Raw genomic sequence first — 26,165 nt, 5'->3', positions numbered from 1 at the left:
TATCTGGGGACTGCCTGTGTACATCCTTTGTGTTACAGATTCTTAAGGCAGCCTATTCTGTCATGAATTGCTCTTACAATTATTATTTTTCTCCCGCTATCTGAATAAAGTCTACTTCCTTGTACAGCCATTATATCTTATTCTATCTTTTGGAATACTATGAACAGCTTCTGCAGGCAGCCGCCCAGATATATGGAAACATGTACTGTATTATGTTTCCCCTTACTTCTCTTTTCCTGGCTAAACATATCCAATAACTTCAATCACTCCTCATAGACTTTCTTCCCAAGCCATCTGTAATCTTGGTGGTTCTTTTTGAATACGCTCATTTGCTATTTTCCTTCCTAAAGTCCACTGCCCAGAATTGGATGCAATATTCTAAGTGCAGCCAATACAGTAGAGAAGAATGATTCAGCCTAGAAATGGTGTATAGCTTTTTTTAAAATTTATATTTATTTATATCCCGCCTTTATTATTATAAGTCAAGGCCGCAAACGCACTTAATTCTCCTTCCTCCCATATTTACCTTTTTCTGTGGATAAATGTTTTTTTTAATAGACGATTACTTCACCATTGTTATTGCCTCTTCTTCTGTTGATCCTTCCTTCCTTCCTTCCTTCCTTGAACAAATTAGACCTGGATTGGTAGGACCAAAAGGAGGCCTGACCAGTACTTTCCTTGTTCCAACAGAGAACAGTTGAATTTCCTGGAATATCTCACAACTGATGTATATGGGGTTAAACACCTGTCATTCTAGTAGTATCTAATCACTAATAATAGATAATTCACACCCTAGTGAGCCATTAAACTCTTTTTATAAGTGTTCTTTCTAGATTTAAGCTACTTTATACTTTATCTTACTGAATTCTAATGTCAGCTACACATTAATTAGAACTGGTGCTGGTAAATCTTTGTCATTAGTATTTAAAATAGAAAACCCTTTTTGTTCCTCTTCAGTAGAATATATACTCCTTTAGCAGCATCTGGAAAAAAACTGTCCGACCCTTGTTCTAGCATCTACTGTATATATTATCTACTGGAGGGGGTAGCATTCTTCTCAGAAAAGCAAATGCTTTAGATGGGAAAATCTGTGTTTTATTGTAAGGAGACTCTTCAAGCAGCCAATTTTATATTTTTGGGTCTGTCACGGGCTTGTCTTCACTGAGATCTTGTGTATCGGTTTTTTCATCTGATGCTTAGCTACCATGCAAGAGTCACACACCACTGCAAAAGTAGGACCTGGAATTGGCTTCAACTCCGTTGATTTCTGCAAGGAAAAGAGGCTTGGTTTTGTTCCAAGAATCAACAAAAGTGGAATCGAGAGGCAAGAAATACAAATAGGCAAATAGTTGCTCCCTCAACCCGAAGTTCATTATTCATTTTTTTTTTTTTTTTTACTATGAGAGTTGATCCTTGCTTCTCCTTCATAAGCTCTTTCTTGGCTGATATTTCTGGTTACCATAGAACGGTAACATAGATGTGATAATTCTAGTTGAATTATATCCTAACCTCAATATTGAAAAGCACATCATCTTGATTCCTTCAAGTGATAAAGTATAAGGTATATATCTACAGCTTCATCTTTTGAATCCTGGCTTTTGAGAACATTGTCTTCTCTATTCCAAAATATTTTTAACATTTTGATACCATCTCTCAATATGAATTGCCATGTTTTTTTTTTTTAAATTACATTTTTAGGGAGATTTTCAAAGATTCTTGATAATTGTTTTTCGATTAATCAGTAAGTTAAATACGTAATACAGGTAGTCCTCAACTTACAACGTTTCATTTAATGATTGTTAAAGGTAAAGCGGCACTGAAAAAAGGGATATGTCCATTTTTCACTTATGACAGTTGCAGCATCCCCAAGGTCACATGATTTACTTTCGATGCTTGACAACTGATTCATATTTATGATGGTTGCAGGTGTCCCAGGGTATGTGGTCACCTTTTGCAACTTCTGACAAGCAAACATAACAAGGAAGTCAGATTCATTTAACAACCATGTTACTAATTAACAACTTCAGTGATTCACTTAACAAATGTCCCAAGAAAAGTCATAAATGGGGCAAAACTCACTTAACGAATTTATCACTTAACAACGCAAAATTTGGGCTCAATTGTGGTCGTACGTTGAGGACTATCTGTAATAAATTACAAATTTCTACATGCTGTAATTGCAATAAATTCATTTTCATTATATTTTTACTTTCAATTTTCGTTTTAAGGTGAGGTAGTATAAATAACTAAGTTTTTGAAGAATATTTCAAATAAATGGAGGGATACTTTTGAGTATCCTATATTTAAATTGTTTGTACTCATTTTATTGAGAGGGAAATAATGCTGAGAGATGTTGGAAATCCAATTTCATTGTAGTGAAATATGGGATCTCTTAATAGCAATAATTATCAAGTTTACATATACTGTAGTATCAACTCATTGCTATTACACAGATATTGCTGACCTAGTGCTGTGTAAACTCTAATTTCATTTTAAAACATTCATTAAAAAATCATCGCTTGGGTTTTAAAACTTGGTACAGCAATTAAATGTTGACGAAAAAGTAGAGACACACTCAGCCAGTATTTGTTGTACAAAAGTGTTTTCAGAGAGCAAAATAATCAAAATAATGTAAGCAAAGCAAACAGTTCATATACTCAGCATTTTTAACATTAATATTTTCAATTTTATCTTGACTACATAAAGTAATTACAGTGGTCTGTTTTTAAGAAAAAAAGTGATATTACATGTATTGTTTCCCATTAATTTCAAACAATATCTATGTCATTGCTGCATTATGGGAATTATGCAAACTTAGAAAATACTGTCATCGTATGAAATAGCAAGTAATATAAAATTACTGCAGCATTTATTATTTAGAATGGAATTAAAGCATGACATGGAAGTGCGTTTGAGTAAACGAGTGGTTGAAAACCACATGATATTGCTAATGAATTCAGCAGTAAATTAAGAATACACAAATTGGAATAATGATAGACATTTTGGATTTCCTACCTGGTTTTTTAAAACAACAAATTCCAATAAAAATATTTTCATTTCATGTCAGTTAATATTATACTTTACTACAGATTTTAACCTTCTCCACAGAATTCTAAATTTTGCCCTGAGTGATCCTAACTGTAATACAACATGATACGTTTTACACACTTGTAAAAAGTTTTTATTACAAGTTACATAGTATGGTACGCTAACACAATATGTAGCTTTCAGCGAGAATGTGTTTTATCTTTTGAAAGAGAAAATGTAAAAATTAAAATTTGCAAGCGGTTTAGGAAAACACTCTATTCATGTACTAAGAATACTGAATCAATTTGTTTCTCAACTCCAAAGTTTCTTAATGTTTCTTTTCTTTGTTTGATTCCTATATAATGGAATGTGTGTTACTTGGCAACTAGCAAATATATTTTAGGAAATCTTGTGGGTTGATGGAAGCCCAAGACAATATGGGCTATTTTTGAAATACACAGGTCATATGCTAAGAATTTCAGAGCAGCATATTTATAATATGCATACTTGATGTATATGTTTGATTTTGCCCAGATTTAAAGAAGAGGGGAAAAAAGCAAGATATAGTTTGTAAACCCGCAGGCATGCACCCTACAATTTGCACAGGTTTCTGGTGCATTTCTTCACAATTGTTTCCAAGCTATCAAGTCATGAGTGAAGTTGCAGCTGGGTTGTGTGATTAGGAGAGTCATTAAAGTTTGTTAGAAGAAAATCAGGAAAACACATGTATGCATGTGCAGCTTTTAACATGCAGGTTAACAACTTTTGAGGCAGGGTCATTCACTGTTAAATGAGACAGCACATGTTGATAGCTGTTTTCAGTCTGTGTCTTTGTGATGGATTTTTAATTTATTTTTGGACTTGGGAGAATTTAATAAGATACTATAAATCTGAAGTATAGAATTTACTATCAGCATTTCTCTTGTTAAGAATAATGGCCACGATACATACTACTGGTATGATCGTGAATAAATGGTCACAGTAGCTAGGTTGCTGATTAGGACTATGTGCAATGATCCAGATTCACAAGTGAAATGTGATTTAGAAAACATAAAGTGTCATGTAGAATCTGCCAGAAATTCTTTAACCAAGTATATTTTCCTGTGATCGTAAGTCAATTGCAGAGGGCAGCTCTGTCAAGCCAAGAAAAAATATAATTGACTTAAATCTTCTTGACATGTAGAAAATGCAAGCCCAAACCTGTCTATTGCATGTCGACTCTACTGTATATGTATGTGATGTTATCTGTAGGATCACAAGCAACATCTCAGCTTAATCTATGTATGTATTTTTGAAAATGTATCCTGGAATTAGTAAGAATACCATACAATTATTTAAGATATCTGAGATTAGGTTCTAACATACACTATATTGCCAAAAGTATTCGCTCATCCATCCAAATAATCAGAATCAGATGTTCCAAACACTTCCATGGCCCAGGTGTATAAAATCAAGTACCTAGACTGTTTTTATAAACATTTGTGAAAGAATGGGTCTCTCTCAGGAGCTCAGTGAATTCCAGCGTGGAACTGTGATAGGATGCCACCTGTGCAACAAATCCAGTCATGAAATTTCCTCACTCCTAAATATTCCACAGTCAACTGTCAGCTGTATTATAGAACGTGGAAATGTTTGGGAACGACAGCAACTCAGCCACGAAGTGGTAGGCCACGTAAACTCGTCCAACATCAGTGTGTGACCTCACAAATGCGCTTCTGGAAGAATGGTCAAAAATCCCCATAAACACACTCCTAAACCTTGTGGACAGCCTTCCCAGAAGAGTTGAAGCTGTTATAGCTGCAAAGGGTGGACCGACGTCATATTGAACCCCATGGATTAGGAATGGGAGGTCACTTACAGTAAGTTCATATGCGAGTAAAGGCAGGTGAGGGAATACTTTTGGCAATATAGTGATTAAAGTTATGGACTTTAATTAAAAAGACTGTAAAATGTATTATGTTTCATTCCATTCCTTTCCAATATAAATAGTCACATTTTCCAACAGCATCAAAATGACTTTCTGAGCCTTGTACTTTCTGAAAAAACAATTAAAAGTAATACTAAAAATAAAACTCAGAAATACTTCCTTTAATAGTCATTGGTAGAGCCCTCTTGGAACATTAGTAGAAAATGAGTTATAGAATAACAGGGAAATTTTGAAGTTGATCATAATTCATGTATCAATTGTATTTTCATATGCACATCTCAGGTATTTTTTCCATAAAGCAACAAAATTATATTTTTTAATAAAACTCAATATAAACTATATAACATGAAAGTGGTTTAAATATTGAAGTGATTGTAGCACATCTGCATTCATTATTTTTTCACTGGAGATTTCCACCACTATTTCTCACTTTATTCTGCTTCCTAGTTATGAAGAAGAACCTGTATAATTTGAGATAAACTATGTACCTATAACTTATTAAAATTTGAAGTATTAAAAAATGGAAAAAAAATCTCCAAAGAAAGCTTATTATTTTTCAGAGACATTGTTTAAATACAGGAAATAGTGGACAGTTAATTATGTGCTTGATCCTCTGCCACTGAAACTGATGGAATTAAAAGTGTCTAAAAATAACTAGTAGAGTTTTTGTTCAGTATGTGTAATTACTCTTAAACCGTTAATTGCACATTTTCACTCAACATTCTCATTTGCTAATACTATTTTAGTAGCAGGATTAGGATGGTTCCGTATCTTCCTTTAATGTGCAAAACTGCCAGGCTCTTGTGAACTCTTAAAAAGCAAAACACAATATATTATAAAATTTCTGGCACAGTGTGTCAAGAGAGTATAGTGTTTCTTGAGACTAAATTACAAAAGTGTATTAAATTGTGGCAGCTGCCAATGATCTGTTTACTTACTGTTATGTATCTCTTCCCTTCTCTCTTTCCCTCATTCCAAATATGGTGCCAGAAAACATACAGTTTTAGCTGTTGGGTACCAACAGATTAAAAATAATATCTAAGAGAGCTTAAGTGTTCTTAGCTTTTGACCCTGTCAACTGCCAGTAATTAAAGGCATGCCCTGACTTTAGGTGGCTTTTGACTACTCACCATTTAAAGTGAGCAGTAGGTTATGGGATGAAAATGACAGTAAATTAAAAGTGCCAGCATTTCACTGAGGTGCAATCACTTGGCATAATGCTACAGGACATAAAAGGCAAGTATACACATAATCACGTCTTAATGATTATTCATGGTCTCAGACCATTGAAAATATTGTGCTTTCCTCAGGATATCTATGTGCTGAAAATGGTTCCACCCACCCCAGCATCACATGTGGGAAATTAAGTATACAGCGAACGACTTCAGGGGGGGAAAACATTCTGCCCTTTCTTTTACCAGAAAGAAACAGAGGGTTCAAAACAAGATCTAGACTTTGAAAAAATAACATTAACATGTTATTTTTAACAAAGGAACACAGTGGGCAAGTAATTATACTTTTTTCCCCCCCTTTTGCTAACATGAATTTCTATCCTGGCTTTAAACATTCTTTTTAACATCCCACATTGGTGAAATTCAAATAAAAAGTTGACAAGGTGTATGCAATTTGAATGCCTTACTCCTGAAAGTTCATTCATAGGTACAAAGGCCTTTTTTGGTACATATGGTGAGAAAGAATGCTTTCTTAATATTGTCAGAGTAACACTTGCTGACAGTCACCTGTTCAAATTACTAGGATCCTTTTTTTAAAAAAACTCCACAGGTTCATGTGGATGTGTGTTTTTTTTAAATGAAGGCGACCTTAAATTCCATATATTTAGTTAAAGAAACCAGAGTTTCCATCTTCCATGCTTTTTTGATTCAGTTTTGGATTTTTGCTTGGGAGTTGAGGAGTAACTCTCCTGAGAATAAGGCAAGGGTGCAACCTGAGTTTCCTCAATAGGGTGAAGTTTTCTCAGAACTGGCTGGAGTTTGTCTTCTTGCTGCTTAAAATCTAATTCCACACTAAATAGTGGAAGGAGAAAAAAAAGAGAACCACAATCAGTTGCCAAGATAGAGGTTTCCATTAAATTAACATTGAAAATGAATTTGATATGTGAAAAAAAAAAAAACACCCAGATTCTGCATCCCTCTAACACAACATACTGACAAGAAATACTATATTGCAAAACAAGCAACATCTGAAATCTAAAACAAAAGTTAAATGTATTAATTGTACCATGGAACTGTTACCCCCGCTAAGATGTCAAAAACCAAGTCAGTCTCTTAACCCAATTAGTCGTCTCCCATCGTGACCCGTCAAAACCGCGGAGGACAAAATCGCGCTCGACGAAAGCGCGCATTTGACGTCATCACTGCGCGACAAAAAAAAATTGAAATAAAATTAAAATTAAAGCAAGCCGATTCACATAAAGGTAAGGGTTAGGGTTAGGGTTAGGTTTAGAGCGTTAGGGTTACGTTTAGCGTTAGGTTAAGGGTTACGTTTAGGGTTAGATTTAGGGTTAGGTTTAGGGTTAGGTTTGGGGGGGTTAGGGTAAGGTTTTCGCTTTATTTTTACATTTTTCGATCACAGCGCGATGTTTTCGTCGCGCTCTGATGACGTCAAATGCGCGCTTTCGTCGAGCGCGATTTTGTCCTCCGTGGTTTTGTGGTGGAACCATCTCCCATGAATGGCAGCAGGTTTTCTGGATTCAGCCTGTGAATTTCCTGGTCTAGACAGATCTGCCACTAAGCGAAATAGTAGTACTTCCTAGGACACTCTTGTGAAAAGGTTGCTTGCAGTAGAAATGTGATACTAGATTTTGGTTGAAGACTTGGCTTCCTTCTCATCCAAATGAGATAAATATCTTGGTGGTTGGAACATTAACATTTATCTCTGAGCTGTAGAGAATATGCTTTTCCTTGTAAGGTTATCTTCAATATAAATTTGTTTGTATCTCGTATTAGTTCATCATTACAAATTAGTTATTCAACAACAAAATATTAAGAGGGATCAGGATGAGGATATAAACATCCCACTAGAATAGGAGATAACAAAGGCATACAATGTTTACTCTTACACTTAAAGCTTCTGTGTACTCTTGGAACATGAAAAATTAGTTTTATTCCGATATAACTGCAATGATTCCTCCCATTACATTGCAGCTATCCCTTGGCTGTTATTCAGTTATTTTTTAGATAGTGTTTAAGAAGTAAGCTTGATAGTACCAAAGAGATAAATAAAACAATTCCAGTAACCAAGGGCTATTGATTCACCGATAATTAATGTGTAAACAAGCACATTAATTCTAAACATGAGTGGTTTCAAGACCGTAAAAAATTTGTTGCAGTGCTTATCCATACATTCACATAATATAATCTTGATTTTGGTATATTTTATGCACTTCATAACGTTGTTGAAATAATGATCTCTTCTATTTCTGTTATCTCTGTGAGACTAGATCCTTGCTGTATGTAAACCTGACTTCAGCTAATTATAATGTTAGAGCTATTAAAACAGCTGTAGAACATCATGCCACTAAATATAATCTCAAAACATAGACTGCAAGGAAAGACACAAACTAGATCTCTTACTCATTTAAAGATCAAAATGTCTATGTCAAAGTAAAGTTACACTCATGAAATATTTATCCCAAATTGTAAGTGTATTTCAAACAAAAGAGTAAACCCTGATGACTGATCTGCAATTAAATTTGGGGGGGGCGGGCGGAGGGGGGGAAGGACCCAGAAGAAATTATAGTTCAGAGATACCATTCATAAAATGAGTTTCAGGTTTAATTTATAAAAACAAAGAGACCTGATTTCAAGCTGTAGCAGAAAAGTAATTAGTAATGGTAATGCACAGTGATTTAGAAAAAGATAATTGTAAAACAAATTGCTTTGAAAATAATTTTTTCATCTTAAAGTGAAATGTAGACATTATGAAACAAGTTTCCTCACCTGAGTATAAATCTAGGAAGACAAGAATAAAGGCAGAAGGCAAGGGAATTATCTGGATATAGTTCAAAACTGAGGGACATTTTTAGCGTAGTTTAATATTTTAAATAAGCCTACTAATATTTATAAAAATAATGCTTCCCCCTTTCCCTTTCAATTCCTTTTTAAATAACAACAGCAGCAACAACAAAGACCAGAATGAATTTGGAGGTCTGCTGGAGATAATAGTCTAAAGTTGGATTTGGTTTCTAAAATAAGAAACCATAGGAATTTTTTCTTTCAGCTTTCTGTAACCATCTGCACTACATCTCACACAGTTCTGGAACATCTCCCTATTTCCAGGAAGTACAGATTTATTTGTCAATGTCTTTAAGTTAATATCAATAAATACAAATCTAGTATATTTTAAGGATTTTTTTTTGCCACCATATATATCACTACCGTGTTTCCCCGAAAATACGACATGTCCTGATAATAAGGCAACGCCACATTTTTATGGTGGGCAAAAATATAAGCCCTCCCCCACAAATAAGCCCCCTAGATTACCCCCCACCTCCGGCCAGGCAGAGCGCCACTCACCAACCTCACGGTATCCCAAAGATGCCAAGCTGCGTGAACCGGAAAGGAGGCAAAGGTGATCGTGTTGCTTGGCAACTTTGGGATATTGCTAGGTTGGTGAGCAGTGCTGTGCCCAGCTGAAGAGGGGGATTGCCAGGCAGCTGCTCTCTTGCGAGCAGGCTTCCAAAGAGCTGGGCACAGCCTCATAGGCGAATGGCTGTGTTGCGCTGTCGCATCAGCGCAACACAATAGCCATGAAGCAACCACGCTCACGAGCAGCCACCTTGCAAACCCCCTTTGCAGCTGGGCACAGCGCCATTCACTGACCTAGGAGTATCGCCAAGCCTGTTCGTTGCCAAGCTCCCGTGGCTTGGCGCCTTCGAAATGCCAGTGAAAGGCGCTCTGCACGGCTGGAGAGGGAGGTTGCTTGAGCGGCTGCTCCTCTCCTGCTCGCGCACTTCCCAGCCTCACGATGCCCTGGCCCAGCTCTCCCCGCAGAGCCACCGCCATACCACCATGGCTTTTTCGGTGGCTTCGAGTCTTCCGGTAGTGGCCGCTCTAGGCGTACAATCTATGGTTGTGGGCCAGCTGCCGGCAGAGCGTACAATCATAGAGCTGCCAAAAAAGCCTGGCGGCGGCAACACAAATACCCTGACTCTGCAGGGAGAGGTGGGCCAAAGCCACTGGGAGGCACGTGAGCAAGAGCGGAACAGCCGCTCGTGCAACCCTCCTCTCCAGCCGTGCAGAGCGCCATTCACTGGCATTTCGAAGGTGCCAAGCTGCGGGAGGTGGACGGCGGCGAACAGGCACTCACGTGGCTTGGCGATACCCCTAGGTCAGTGAATGGCACTGTGCCTGGCTGGAAAGGGGGTTTGCTGGGTGGCTGCTCGTGAGCGTGGTCGCTTCATGGCTGTTGCGTTGCGCTGCTGCGACAGCGCAACACAGCCATCACTCATTAGGCTGTGCCCGGCTCTTTGGGAGCTTGCTCGCAAGAGAACAACCACCCGGCAACCCCAAAACAATAAACTCTCCCCTCATAATAAGGCCCAAGCCATATTTTGGGGGTAAAAAGAAAATAAGACCCTGTCTTATTTTCAGGAAACACGGTATATCTTCAAAAAACATACTTCAGCTTTGATGACTGTTCACAATTTTCCACCCTCATTAGTTTAGCAGGATCTAACCCAATTCCTACTCCCAAGTCAAGATCATTTACACCAATAATTTAAAAAGCAACAACAACAACATAAATTCTGAATATTTTTTTCCTTCTCTTCATTTCATAATAGCTCATTTTTCCTACACTTTGCTTTTGTTTAACAAATTATCCATCACTGCAAAGTTTATTCAAACCAAGGACATTCAAGAGTCTTTGTTGGCGGAAGAGAGCTGACGTTGCGATGGCACGATGTACGATCTTGGTGCTCCGAGATCACAGTCAAATTTCTGCTGCTGGATGGTCCATTCGGACCTAAACCATCCTGCAGAGACGGTGATTGAGAAAGGCACCTCCTGCTGATCTCAGGGACACTGTAAAGTCCCTGAAAGATCCAGGAATAGCCTTTTTTTCTGGCGACAGAAACACAGCTAATGAAGTTGCTGAAGCTGGGACAGCTCCGGAACGGGAAGAAAGCGGAAAGAAAGTGTGTCGAATTGGTGAGGAAATGTTATTATTAGAGGAAGAGACTACCCAAGAAAAAAATTTAAGTTAAGTTAAGATTGAAGACAAAAGACTGTAGGCAGCGAGATTGATCTGCATTGAACTTTGTGTGTTATCCAGTTTCTAATTTATTTCTTTTTTTCACGGATGGAACTTTTGCAGGGGCTCCCTATTTTTTAAACTGAATTGATTAATTCTTTTTTCACTTTTGCTTATACTCATGGATTAAAATTCTCCTTTTTTAAAAAAATAATGCTTGATTTGATTGTTTTTGATCTCCATTTAAGGGTATTTTCCCTTTCTTAAGCTTGGAATATAAAGAAGAAAATAAGAATGATTATAAAGAGAGTTGTAACAACAGGAGGAAAAGCAGTTACACTGCCATTTAGAGGCTGGAGGCTGGATACATTGTTTTTTCTTCTTTCTCTTTGATCACTTGAGATTCAAGGTTCTTTCAGCTTGTTTACTGACAGTGATAGTAGGAAGAGATGCCTTTTGGAAATTCTATCACTAGCTATTGGAGGGAAGACAACATTTTGACTTGAAAGATAATAAATGCACCTGTTTGAAGTTTATTAAAATAGCCTTGAAGCCTATAGTGGCAGTGCCTGCAAAATTGAAAGAATGGCTCAGCAGGAAAAAGAAGCTGTAACATTGCAAATGATTATGTTTGAAATTCAAAATCTATTAGTTGTGACAGAGAGAATTGAAAAGAGATTGGAGAATATGGAATATAAAACAGAAAAATCTGAGAATGTTTACCAAATGAAGAAAGTGGAGTACAGATTTCAAAAGATGGAAGAAAAAAATGAGCAAAGAGATAAGAAAACTGTGGATACTGACAACAAAGTGAGCGTGGTTGGTAATGGCAAGAGCGGAATATGGAAATGGGAGATGGATGGATTGGAACTCTACCCCAGACTTCAAAGCACAGAAGAAGAAAAGAGAGAAAAATTGATGGAGATAAGGAGTGAAATCTTGATAGAAGCACTAGCGATAACCAAAGAGAAGGTGATGGAAAGAGCAGATGTTGGTTTTCAAGCTTTTGTGAGATAAGAAAGGAACAGCATGTTGCCAAGAGAAGTTTATACAAAAATTATTAAGAAAGTAACTAGAACATTAATGCTACAAATGGCAAGAGATATAAGACCGTACTATTGCTTGAGGAATACAGGTTGGTGCAATGAAAATGTATAATAAAAATTAAGCTAAATTTAGTTTACTAGTAGTATGTATAAAATGAAGTGACAATAGCCATAGTTAAATAATTATTAATAATGATAATAATACATCTAGATATATTAATTTGATAATATGAAATTTATATAAACAACCTATGGAGATTATGAGAGAAGGTTTAAAAGTTTTATCTAGAATATGTTATAAAAATGTATTGTGATTGGATGATTTTAGGATGATGTAATGGAACATTATCATATAATCCTATTCTAGATTTTGAACATTATATATAAAAGGATGTAAAAACAATTATAGTCAAATTAAGGTTGAGATATAATAATTGTGATATACATATAGGTGAATTTAAAATATGTGATTTGATATGAAAAGCAGGTGGTGACTATGGAGGAGATGCATGGAAATACTGTAACCAACTGACAAACTTTCTACAACTTGTAATGGAAGATATGTTTTTTTTAGTTTAATGTTTATGTTTGTTTGTCCTTGTTTAAAAACAAATAAAAATGTTGTTTTCAATTTATCTCATAATTGGGTATTAGGAAAACCATAATATTTAGGGTGAAATTAAATAAGCAGTATGTTTTTTTGAAGTCCAAGAAAGAAAATCAATCAAATGACAGGTTCATTTGGCTTTTGCTAGCATTTTTCCAGATCTTCAATTTTATAGTGTGTTTTAATCAATTTTTCACTGCAGAAATTAATCATGGTAGATTTCAGATAATTTTTTCACTGAATCTGAAACAACTTTGAAGCGTTCAAGTTTCCTAAATAAATTGAAAACTGTTATGATAGCTTTCAATGTTTATGTCATTAAAATCATTCCATGGTAACAGCTTATGGATCAGTGTACAAAATATTAAACAAATTGTTTTTAAGGAAGAGTGTAAAGGCCAAGTCTCTTAGGAAATAACTATAGAAGGAATATATTCTCACTTATTTTATCAAATTACTTAGAACAAGATAGGATTAATATAAATTCTGCACGCATGCAATTGTCTCTGAATCATAAGTTGCTAAGGCAAAAATGTATGTGTACTTAGGAGTATCTTAATAATACTAACAATCTAATATTTTAATGTTAATTTCATTCAATGATAAATTTTCTTTGTGGTTTTATAAATATATGGCTGATTCTGAATGGAAGATATACATGATCTGATTTTTCATTCTAAGTGGATCTATTTGGCCTGACTGAACAATAATAATCCATGTAATAATCATAAAATGTTTTTTGGGAGGGTCTACTTTTTCTTCCCTTATTTATACATTAAAATTAATTGTTACCCAGCATCCTTTGAATCTGTGGCATTTTTAAGGATACAGTTTGACTGACGTTACAAGGTAAAGGTCTTAATCATATTTCTATTATCTTCAGTAACATTAATATATTCTAATTTGACAAATTAGATGCCACAGTATTTTTTTTTGTGCTAAAAATTATTGGAATATATGTGTAAGAAGAAAGATTAGCACCAATGTGACTCTGGACAGCCAATCCCCATAAGTAGGTGGCATGAATCTTCATTCTGCAATTGACTTTTGAGTTGAGTTGTTCTTACTCAAGGGATATCATCAAGTTCAAGCTTGTAACACAATCTTTTAAGGATGAAAGATTGTGCTTCATTTCTTTATCACTTTTTGGAGATCAATTTTGTTTTACTGAATTGTAAATATTAAGGTACTTCAGACCAAATTTTTTTTTCTGCATTCATTAGGTGAGATACCTAATGATACTTGGAAAAAGAGCTTTAAATATTATTTTAAAGGTTTTTAAAAAGTACTAATTTTTGGAGTAACGCCAAAAGGGTGCTTAGAATATGGATTTTAAAAAGTTAAAAGACTTGAGGAATCAGGTGTACTTGGAATTATAGTTTTGAATTCATTAAATGAATTTTTCCATTTGGAAATGGTGATTATTTGGTTTGGTTTTTTTTTAAAGAGAAAACATGATAATGGGATCTCGAAGGTTTGAGACACTAGAGGGAGGTAGAAAACAATCAATTCATCCAGTTAAAAAATGAAACAAAAACTGAGGGACATTTTTGAATGTTATCTTTAAAATTATTTGATATAAACAAATTCTGCATCAATGAAGTCACAGAAGGACAAGCTACAATTGATGTTTGAAATTAATTCGAATATGGATTTAAATATGTCAGAAGGATGTTCTTTTCTGGATGTTCAAATGAAACGGATGGACATTCCACTATTACATTTGGAGATGTACAAACATTTCATCAGAAAAGCGATCCAGATAACTTTTTCTTACTGGATTACAAAAGAGGTCTGTAAATTCTGAAAAATTATTTTTAAAAAATGAATAGAAAATGGGACTATATTTGATGGGGTTAAAATTAAGTTTGTTAAAAATTCAAGTGAGAAATACAGAGCTAATTTGATAGATCCAACTTAAAACAGAGAATTAATTATATCTGGATGTTCCTTAATTATATATAGATTTTGCTCATGAAGAATAAATGATGATAGTTTTGTTTTTGGGATTCTCTGGTTAAGATATGCGTTATGGGGTAAAAAGATAATATGTTAGGAGATGTTGATAAGATATTAAAATTGTTTTTACTTTGCTGTGATGAAAGGGGAAGTTATTTTCTTCTTATAGCAATATAGCAATAGCAGATTTTTATATACCGCTTCATAGGGCTTTCAGCCCTCTCTAAGCGGTTTGCAGAGTCAGCATATCGCCCCCAACAACAATCCGGGTCCTCATTTTACCCACCTCGGAAGGATGGAAGGCTGAGTCAACCCTGAGCCGGTGAGATTTGAACCGCCGAACTGCTGATCTAGCAGTCAGCCTGCAGTGCTGCATTTAACCACTGCGCCACCTTGGCTCACCATTTGTCATTTTCTTTTTGGATCTCTATATTTTGTAGTTTGCATTAGTTTATATTCTATTTGCAATGCTTAATAAAAATTAGTTGCAGAAAACATTACGCATGCATTCTGCATAAATATTTTCAAATTTTCAAGATTTAGAATATTGATGGTAAAGTTAAAAGGGCAAGGTATTTCACCTGGTAGAGCAGAAACAGAATATTTTCAGGAAATTCTCCCCCTGACCTTTCTCCTTAGAAACATTATCATATGAGATCATATGAGTCCCTATAATGTTTTATTCACAATAATGTGATTAACACAAGCCAGGAGCAGCCAATCAGCTAGCATGAGAAATAGACTGCAAGCAATCTGTTACTACCAAATACCCAGGGAAATAAACTCAAGAATTGAAGCCTTGGGCCTTCTCTACCTCTCTTGCTAGTCCATGGCCTATGTGCAAGTTGCTACTCACTGCAAGTAGGGCAGCTTGTATTTTCAGTCTTTGATTACCTATGAGAATGGTAAATTTGCAAAGAAAGACTTGCTACAAAGACCTACAGCCAATACCTGGTAAGAAATAAAAATGCAACAAACCAGGCAGACTAACAGGAAAATAAATTACTTTGTTAGAGAAGGCTTAACTGGAGAGCAAATGGATACTCAGCACAAGCTAAATTTCCTTGGTCTCTTGTGGGTGGATCATATTCAGAAGTGGAGAACTTGAGACCGTCAGATGTTGCTGAACCATAAATCTATTATCACTCAGTATTGGTCATACAGCCATCATGTAACCATCATTGGTAATTTAACTTGAACTGTTGAAAACCCCAGATTCTTCACCCCATGTTTAGTTTTAATTACTTTATTGTACTATATTTTTTATACTTTAGAAACCCCTAATTTGCGAGACCGCCTATTGCCACATACCTCCCAACGGCCGATAAGATCCCACAGGGTGGGCCTCCTTAGGACGCCGTCAGCCGGACAGTGTCGGCTGGCAGGGCCTCGGAGGAGGGCCTTCTCTGTGGCTGCTCCGACCCTGTGGAATCAGCTGCCCACAGAGGTCCGGACCTCCCCCACCCTCATGGCCTTCAGAAAAGCTGTTAAAACCTGGCTGTTCCAGCAGGCCTGGGGCTGTTGACCTTATTATGTAGGGTCCAGCCCCAATTTGAACGTATGTGTGTTGGAGAATTTTTTAATTTTTTTTTAATGTGTTTTCTTTTCTTGTTCTGTGTAAGCCGCCCGGAGTCCTCCGGGATTGGGCGGCCTATAAATCTAATAAATTAAATTAATTAAATTAAATTAAACCCTGTGCTCCAGCAACGATTTTGGCGTGCCTTTCTCTCCCTCTTTCAGCAGCAGTATCCAAAGCCATAATTTCCAACTAATTTTCAGGAAAAGCAGAAAACAAGAGTTCCTCTATAAAAAAATAACATTCTACCCAAATAATCGAATATTACTATAAAAATTTAAACACTTGAAATCCCATTCTATCTGATATTCTATCAGTTATGTACTTTAATTGGACTTTATCTACTTTTCCATATAACATGAATAAGGAATCCATGACGTCATCTTGATTTAAAAATAATAATTGCATGTCATGATTTCTGAATCTCACTTCCTTAGTTATGCTGTACATTGCATGTGAGGATATAACTGGATAGTTCTGAAAGTAAAAGTTTTATTAATCCAGGATGTTTGGGTTTTGTTTCTGTATGTCAGTTTCATTAAAATCATTTTAAAGAGGTTCACTTATATGACTTATAAACATATACTTTCGTTGCTCTATGTAGGAATTCCTATATACGATCTTTCAAGGATATTATTGCTGATGGGCTTCAACGTAACTGACTTGGCTTGAAATATAATACTGGTAGTTGTTGGCAAACAATGATTCTATAGACTCATTCCATACTTTATGCTACCTCACCATCTGTTTTTCATTAAGGCAGGAAGGTATATTATTACATTTCTTCCTGGATCTCTACTTTTCTTCTGCTGAATGAACATGCTTTTCTTAACATGTGTGCTCGTACACAGGTGTATAGAAGAGTGAGGGTAAAAAGGAGAAGAAATGGAACTGTTTATATGAAAAAACATGCAGAAAGATATGTATGATGCTAAGGTGGATCAAATTTAGATGTTTTTACATATTCCCAGCCAGAGAAGATATTGCCAAAATGAACAAAGCAGGGAAAATAGACATGAGAGATGGCTGAAACTTAATTCATTTTTAATGCACTTTAGATGATGATAGATAGATAGATAGATAGATAGATAGATAGATAGATAGATAGATAGATGATAGATAGATAGATAATTATTCCAGTAGGATAAAGTTTGAACTGCAAAGTTTGAACTTTCTCAATCAGTTTTTAACTCCCACTGCTTGATATGACCCCCAACTGATATTTACTATTTCTAGAAAAAGGAAATAGGTTCATTAAGGAAATATTTGAATTCCCAAATTAATTAGGCTATGATTACATTTACTTGCATACTATGAATTCCCAATATGATTGAGTCAGCTAATTGTGTCTGCCAATCATTCTGCACTATGTTTAATTTATAATTATTATTTCAATGAATAAAAGTAATGCACCAAGAATTTTACATATTAAAAAAAAAATTATCTGAATAAATAAACCTGAGAGCTTGCATGGATGGGATGTATTTCTGAATTTATTTACAGTACGGTTTATGTAAGTCACTTTTAGGCTGGAATAAATTGTGAAAGATTTTATTGTAATGTAACTTTAAGCTATTGTGCATATAAAATAGTAGGAAAGGGAATTAGAAAAAGGGAATGGATAAAATCAGTGAATGAAATATATTGCAACAGTTCCTTAATATACATTGATGGACCAAATGACATTAGAAAGAAGGCCTTTTCCAGAGATAAAGAAAGGCATATAATTAATTTATGGACAGTCCTTCATTCAATAAGTGAAGAACTGTCACTTCTAAAATGATGAAGAGTGATCGCAAGCTTGTGGTTGCTTGTGAAACCATTTAAGTCCAAAGTTTATTTTTAGCATTCACACAAGAACATGTAGCAACAAAGAAAACCGCTTGATTAGTGTATTCTATCCCCTAGCAAATGGACATCACTTCTGATAATGGCATCTGCCAAGAAAATGCTATGGAAATGGAAGAGGAAAGAATTGCTATAAGCCAGAAAATAGAGTTATAGAGTAACCTAGTGCATAAATCATTATAGTTGCTACTCCAGAGTAAAGAAGAAAAAAAATACTTGCTATTAAAGTAACACAGGATTTGACTGATTTTGTGGGGCATAGCTGCACAAAACTGGAGAGATTGGGAGTTATATCAGCTTTCTGACTTTCCAAAGGTTCTCCAGAAAATGTGAAACATCATTGAAAGGAAAGAGCTGATTTTTCAAATCCAGTTTTAGGACGAGCATGGCAACAGAAGTCTCTGGAAGACTCCTAAATTCCTCCCAAGTCTAAATACTATCTGAGAGAAAAAAAAGGATGAGAACAATTTGCTTCCCAAGGTCTCTTCCCAGTTCGACCTTTAAAACATACCAACATGGGAAACTTAGTGGCAGATGGGGGTATTTTCCATGAAAGAAATGGGGAAAAATAACTCAAGAGCCTACCCTTCTGTTTCTATCTTTGTTTAAAACACACCACGGGTGGGTTTCAACCGATCCGCGGCGGTCCGTTGGTCGGTGAACCCGGAAGTAAGTAACTTCTGGGAACGCCGAAGGGCCCACCCGGCGCCTGCCCGCGCTCCTTACCGGTTTTGAAGGCTTCTGCGCTTCCACACAGGCGCATGGCACATACAGCACCGGCGCGATTCTCCGTGAGCAGCTGGAGCATCGCGCAGGCGCTAAGATGCATGCGTGAACTGCGCACGTGCACAAGGATGCCGCCAACCCCATTCCAATTGTACCGGTTGGAACGGGATGAGCAACCCACCACTGAAACACACCCATGCCCACACACTACTGACAGTAACTATAGTATATCACAAAATGTAGCCATTTAATATCTTAGGCTGCTGACCAATGGAAATAAGGTCCATGGAATGATAGTTCTTTAAAAGGACAAGGATAAGGAATCTCTCCATCCTGGATTTTGGAACACTGATGAACATCTACCGGTAAATATAGGTAGCCCTTTCTTACTGACCATCTCTTCAGCAACCATTTAGCAAACAGTGCTAAATGAGTGGTATTTTCAGACTAATTCACAAAGTTCTGGTTGTCACAGAGCCCTTGCAGTCATTCTATCTTGATTTAGGTTCTTAGGAACTGGTCACACTCAAAACAGTTGCTAAGTCCTGCAGGATTGTCAACCAAATTCTTCCTTGCTGGCTTCCCACAAACAAAGTCAATAGGAAGCCATCAGAGAAGGTTCCAAAACCCTATGGTAAGTCCCCTCGCTTTACTGTGCTTACACCAGGCCCTATATCTACCGAGGAGCCGAGGTGGCGCAGTGGTTAAATGCAGCACTGCAGGCTACTTCAGCTGACTGCAGTTCCACAGTTCGGCTGTTCAAATCTCACCGGCTCAAAGGTTGACTCAGCCTTCCATCCTTCCAAGGTGGGTAAAATGAGGACCCGGATTGTTGTTGGGGGCAATATGCTGACTCTGTAAACCGCTTAGAGAGGGCTGAAAGCCCTATGAAGCGGTATATAAGTCTAACTGCTATTGCTATTGCTATATACCCCATACTTCTAATGCTCATGCCCTGCTGTGCCATCCACCCCCAGGATTTCTGGACTTGTGTCCAGCTATGCCATTCACTCTCTTGGCTTTCTTGTGCTCAGATAGCCTGCACCAATTTTCCAGGTCCTCCCCCACTCCGTGTTACCCCCCCTCTGAGCTCATTATTTGGGACTTCCGCCACTTCCTGCATAATGAACGGCACATCTTGGTTTTAGCAACCAGAACTTGGTTTTAGCAATCATTGTTATTGCTAAACAATGTGGACCCATGATGTATTTTATAACTGCCACTTAGCAATGACACATCCAGTCTCAACTGCCATTGTAACACAAGGATTATCTGTATGGCTTTCCATGCACAATATTTCAGGATTCTTACAATCACAGTATTTAGCTTGTATCAGTTAAACAACATTTATGCAAAACTTAATTGCTAAAGCACAATTGTATAGTCCAAAACATTCGTTGCTTATACACAATTGAAAAGTATGGAGTAAAATTCACCTAAAGCCAATTTATTCCTTAAGAACTTTTGAAGTCAAGCACCTCATCTCATTAATGGCATGCATTACACAGGAGAATGAATAAGATGGCATTAGACTCTGCAGCTCAATCGATATTGCACCAATTTATGCTTGATGGATTATGCAAACAGACAGCAAAAGATGTGGCACAAAAATGCTTAGAAATGTAGTCCTTGTATCCTAAAACATCCTACATTATTTCTGGCAACAACTACTACATAGGTTTCCCAGTTAATATAACAAATTTTAGTCACTAATTATTCCAGAAGACTCTTTAAAAAATATAATGTGCAGCATTCTCGTCATTGTAAAGATGATAAAACGTAACAATATACTGCTATAAGGTGATATAAATGCTACTCCGGTTAGTAAAGCAGGTGAAGCGCGGAAGCGGTAAGACAAGGCAGCAGCTGTTCCAGAATATAGGCCTCCATGCCTTGTGTTTTCAGCCTCCAAATACTCCGTTTCAGACCCGTTCAAGGCTGTGGGGATCACCAAAGCACATTGCTGCCGATTGATGTCCCAAAATACGACACACAGAGGTCAAAAACGGGGCGTGCGATGGCCTAAAATGCAATGTGCAGAGGCCAAAAATGCAATGCGCGGAGGTGGCGATGTGCTCTGGTAATTCCAGCAGCCTTGAATCGATTTCAAATGGAGTGTTTGGAGGCTGAAAACGCAATGCGCGGAACCCAAAAACAAAAGTCATTGTCTGTGGCGATCTCTGCAGCCAGGAAGTAGACGTGCAGAGGCCAAAAGGTGGGGTCCAGTGGATGAGTAGAGGTACATTTGGAGTATAAGACGCATCGAAATTTTCAGCCTCTTTTGGGGGGGGGGTGCGTCTTATACTCCAAAATATACAGTATGTACATTTATCCACTTATTCTACTTTTGTGAAGAACACTTAAAATCTATGCTTCTACCAGCTTGCTACTTTTCTGATTTCTACAAATTTACAAAGGCATGTCAATACATAAATCTATTACAGGTGGTCGTCAGTTAACTATGTAAATTGGGATCAGAATTTGTTGCTGAATAACACAGTTTTTAAGCACAATGTCACATGACAGTGCTGCTTAGTGATGGCTCTCATTAAGCGAATCCTGCAATATCATTAAGCATGACATCACATGCCCCTCCCCCCCTTTTGTGACCTTCTCCCATTGACTTTGCTTGCCAGAAGCTGTGAAAGTCCCAAATGGTAATTGTGTGACCATGGGGAATATGCTTCTGGAACTTTTTTGATCAGTTCTGTGTACATTCATTTAAGACATTCCATTTCTAGGCTATATACATTGCAAGTATAATGGAGCCGAGGTGGCGCAGTGGTTAAATGCAGCACTGCAGGCTACTTCAGCTGACTGCAGTTCTGCAGTTCGGCTGTTCAAATCTCACCGGCTTAGGGTTGACTCAGCCTTCCATCCTTCCGAGGTGGGTGAAATGAGGACCCGGATTGTTGTTGGGGGCAATATGCTGACTCTGTAAACCACTTAGAGAGGGCTGAAAGCCCTATGAAGCGGTATATAAGTCTAACTGCTATTGCTAAGTATATGCTGTGTACCTTTTTAAAAAAGTAATATTCAGCGTAGCCATAATTTCCACTGTTACATGTTTTCAAATTTTTTTATTGTAGACATCAATGTTATTTAAATGAAAAAAAGTTATTTTGATGAAGTACTTTCTACAAATTTCTACTCTATGATTGTACAAGTTAATGCACACCACTATCATCATCTCATTTCTCTTCTTTCTAGTATTTAAATACCTCATAAATTGGCTTTATAGTACAGTAAACATTAATTTCCTGTTCTTAAGAGCATTCATGCTGAAATACCAATTTAAAACAGTGGCTTGCATGCAGGTTCTATTACTGAATAAAATCATTTTATCCGATTTGAAAAGGGGAAATGTGAGAAGTTACTTACCTATAGATTATACACGCACTATTCCTACATGTGTCACAATTGGATGTGTCTTGACCAGTCCGATATGAAAGCCTGAAAATATAAAAACATCATATAGTTAAAAGAATTGCTTCTTCACTGTTTTAAGTGGAATGGAGGAATGAAACCTAATTTTAACTTTTCATTGGATTGTGAGTTTTGTACCTGCATTTAGGCACATAGGAATACTTACTTAGCAATAACAATAGCAGTTAGACTTATATACCGCTTCCTAGGGCTTTCAGCCCTCTCTAAGCGGTTTACAGAGTCAGCATATTGCCCCCAACATCAATCCGGGTCCTCATTTCATCCACCTCGGAAGGATGGAAGGCTGAGTCAACCTTGAGCCGGTGAGATCTGAACCGCTGAACTGCAGATAACAGTCAGCTGAAGTGGCCTGCAGTACTGCACCCTAACCACTGCGCCACCTCGGCTCTTACTTGATATTCAGGAAACAGTTTGTTAATATATTGACAATTGAAATCAAATTGCCTAAGCATGATTTACATATTGTGGACGGTACATGCCTGGCACAATGTTTTTATTAGATTTTCTCTATTCCAATGATACATATTGTCCATAAGGGAATGCTGGAGTCACATGCAATAAGCAAGAAGATGATATAATTGCTAAATTTTAGAAGTGATCCAATCAACACATTTTATTGTCAGGGAAGACAGATTGCTGTTGTAACATTCACAGCCTTTGTGCTTCCAGCATTATTTCTTGAATTATTACACATGTAACCTAAATGTAAAGTGCAGCTTACTGTACCTTAAGGCAATAAATTGGTCATTATGAAATGAACAGTAATAGAGTAATACAGAGCTCTGATATAGTTCACAAGTTTGGTAAACTTAGGCCAAAAGCATTATATTTTTTTATATCTTTATTGAGAAAAATGCTACATATAACAAAGTATGTGATTATCAGTTCATTTGAAAGGGAAATTAGAGTCAAATATTTCAAATGTGTTTAATTCGGTTCTCTAGTTTCAGATTATATTTATGCAAAAATTCTGAAAATTCAAAAGGGTTAACAAATTTTAAAGCATACTGTAAGATGTAATACTATCTATAATTATTTTATGTATGTATGTATGTATGTATGTATGCATGCATGCATGCATGCATGTATTTATTTATTTATTTATTTATTAAACACATTTATATGCCGCCCAATCCCGAAGGACTCCGGGCAGCTTACAAAAATAAAGAGGAAAAAAAAATCATCCTATAAATGTTCTGTGTGCCCAATTTTCCATTTAAATTTATTACAATATGAATAGAGAAATCATTTAATGTTATTTCAACCATATAAAAATCATATAGCAGGAGATTCTAATAATCTGAAATTAAATATTTGTGTTGCGCTTTGATTAAAAGTATTAATTCATATCCGTTGTTCCAGAATACAAAGCTTAGCACCATCTATCTTTCTTGATAATTTTACAATAATTTTATTATTTTCCCCCACTTTATGCTTGTATTGAAAACTGCATGACAATCCTATACCAACTATTGGGGTGAAACCAAGAATCTTCTCTGAGCGACCAATCGGGTTGGCCAGTGAAGTGTCCCAAGTCCCTTACCAGAGCTGTTACTTCAGTGCCCCCAAAGCAAAGAGAAATATAGGCTTTTTGGTTGTGGTATGAGGCTCACTCCATAGGAGTCATTGGAGAAATGAATTGTGGCATTAGAACTGCTGAACCCCTCAGTGATATCTTTGGAATGATGGCCAAACAACAACAACAAACAAAACAACAACAGCTACACACTAGTGGTGCTGCTACTACTAGGGAAAAAGTGGGTATAGGAGAGTACTTAGCAGGACAGAACAGTAGGCATAGCAGACAGATCCTCATTTAAAGTCAACTTTCTTGGGCTGTCTCTGTACATATACTTTCCAGTTGTGATATTAAAGTTTCTCTGGTTGAAACAAAACAATATACGTAGAGGAAATAAATGATAGGAATGAGCTACTGGATGTCCAAGATAGAAAATAAAATTTGGGTCTTATTTATGGCAGATTGAATATCATAAATTTCATCCATGGAGTTTGTCAAAAATGTTCCTCTTCCCTTTTCCCTCTATAAAACCCAGTATCAGTATGTCACATTTGTTTCAAATGAACATTATATTGGTCAATAACTACAGAACTTTCAACTACACAAATTTGTCTTTAGCTGCATAAACATTTAGGTAAAAAAAACAGCACTAGTTCTAATTACGGCAAGCCAGATAAAATATAACTTTGAAGGCTAGAAATATGATGTCCAGGCATTATTGGTATCTATAAACTGATAAGAGATTCTTAACAGCTCTTCCCCAACACTGGGCTGCAATTTTTTAATATCCCTGCTTTCATTATACCATGATATCATTTTTCAGACCAAGAGGAATATATACAGATAGTAAACAAAATATAATCCACCCACCCCAAAAGTCCCACCCTTGTTAAATTAATCAGGCTGTAATCTTTAATTTAAGCCTTACTTCAGAGTTAAAAAAGGCAAAATACTTATCTGCATGAATTATATTATGTGGCCTTGAAATATGAGAGACTCTGAAGCAAAGAAGCCATGCTTAATATTCTTGGCTGTCTCAATAATTTCATGCATATTTATATATTGTCTTGCTTTGACTTTTATTTGTGAGTATGTTAGAGGTTGCATTATTTTAAATCCAGTTAAGAATCCAAAGAAGTTTAAAATGTGGTACCGGGAACAAAAATGACCTTTAAATTTGCTTTCCTCAAATTTCACAATTTATGCAGCCATAAATTATCCTTTTATTTGTGTGGAGGTGTCAAGATATACAACTGCAGGGAAAATGAAAAGATTCCTTGCCTCTAAGGCTCTGAATTTTTACTCAGAGGAAAACGTGGGGATGCATATACACTCAATTGCTGCAGGTAGCCCCTTTTCTTTCCTTCTGAAAGTAGATAATGTATTTGCTGTGGAAATTTGCTGAATAGAAAACTAGAAAACTAACTTTACAACTTGGATCATTTGCCTTTCTGTCTCACGATACACAGTGATAATGGTTGTCCTGAGTTCAGATACATTCAGATTACCTTATTATCAGTGGTGGGTTTCAAAAATTGTTCGAACCTACTCTGTGGGTGTGGCCTCCTTTGTGGGAGTGGCTTGCTGCCCATGTGACCGGATGGGAGTGGCTTGCCGCCCATGTGACTGGATATGAAGATGCCGACGACACTTGTCAGAACCACCTTAAATTACCTCACACACAGCACTGGCATGCATAAGAATAGGATGTCAACTTGTTTTTTAAAATCAAATCTTTAGATTGCGTTAAAGCAACTTCAACACACGCAATGTTCTGATTGCACCACAAACGCAGTAGTCATCCTTACCTTTCACAGAGGAACTGAGTTTTATAAATATGAACATGATAGTGTAGAATAATAATATCCAAGGACCAGTGGTGGGTTTCAAAAATTTTATGTAGGTGTGGCCTGCTTTCTGGGTCCACTGGTGGAACCTCTTCTAACCGGTTCGGTAGATTTGATGAACCGGTTCTACCGAATAGGTGCGAACAGGTAGGAACCTACCCCGCCATAGACTGGTTCAATCAGAGATAAAATGTTCTAATTCTAACTGAAGATGCATAATGCTATACCAAAGATCTTCTGCATGTTTTACATTCCAAAGATATTGCATGGCTTAGGGTCAAACCTTTCAGGCAACTGGTATAAACTCAAACTAACAAGCTCCAGGATTTCCCAGTAATAGCTCACAATATCAGATATCATGCTTTACACGTTTTCCTAAATCTGAACTTTCTATTTGACAGAATAAGTTTAGCAGACTTCACT

The 26,165-nt window shown here is 36.6% G+C and overlaps 2 protein-coding genes across 4 annotated transcripts in view; one reads left to right on the top strand and one right to left on the bottom strand.

The window, feature by feature from the left end:
• DOCK1 (dedicator of cytokinesis 1) overlaps positions 1–26,165 on the top strand; it is a 510,685-nt gene that overhangs the window by 183,624 nt on the left and 300,896 nt on the right. The gene's annotated exons all lie outside the window — the stretch shown is intronic.
• The window catches only part of INSYN2A (inhibitory synaptic factor 2A), a 42,962-nt gene continuing 23,591 nt past the window's right edge, over positions 6,795–26,165 (bottom strand). Inside the window, exons 4-5 of the mRNA XM_032224958.1 lie at positions 22,311–22,382; positions 6,795–6,978 (exon numbers count right to left, since the gene is read on the bottom strand). Of these exons, the coding sequence (XP_032080849.1) occupies positions 6,795–6,978; positions 22,311–22,382 (256 nt within the window). The remainder of the gene's footprint in view (positions 6,979–22,310; positions 22,383–26,165) is intronic.

Source organism: Thamnophis elegans, chromosome 10, assembly GCF_009769535.1.
Source record: "Thamnophis elegans isolate rThaEle1 chromosome 10, rThaEle1.pri, whole genome shotgun sequence".
Lineage (NCBI taxonomy): Eukaryota > Metazoa > Chordata > Lepidosauria > Squamata > Colubridae > Thamnophis > Thamnophis elegans.
This window is presented reverse-complemented; position numbering and strand designations above follow the sequence as displayed.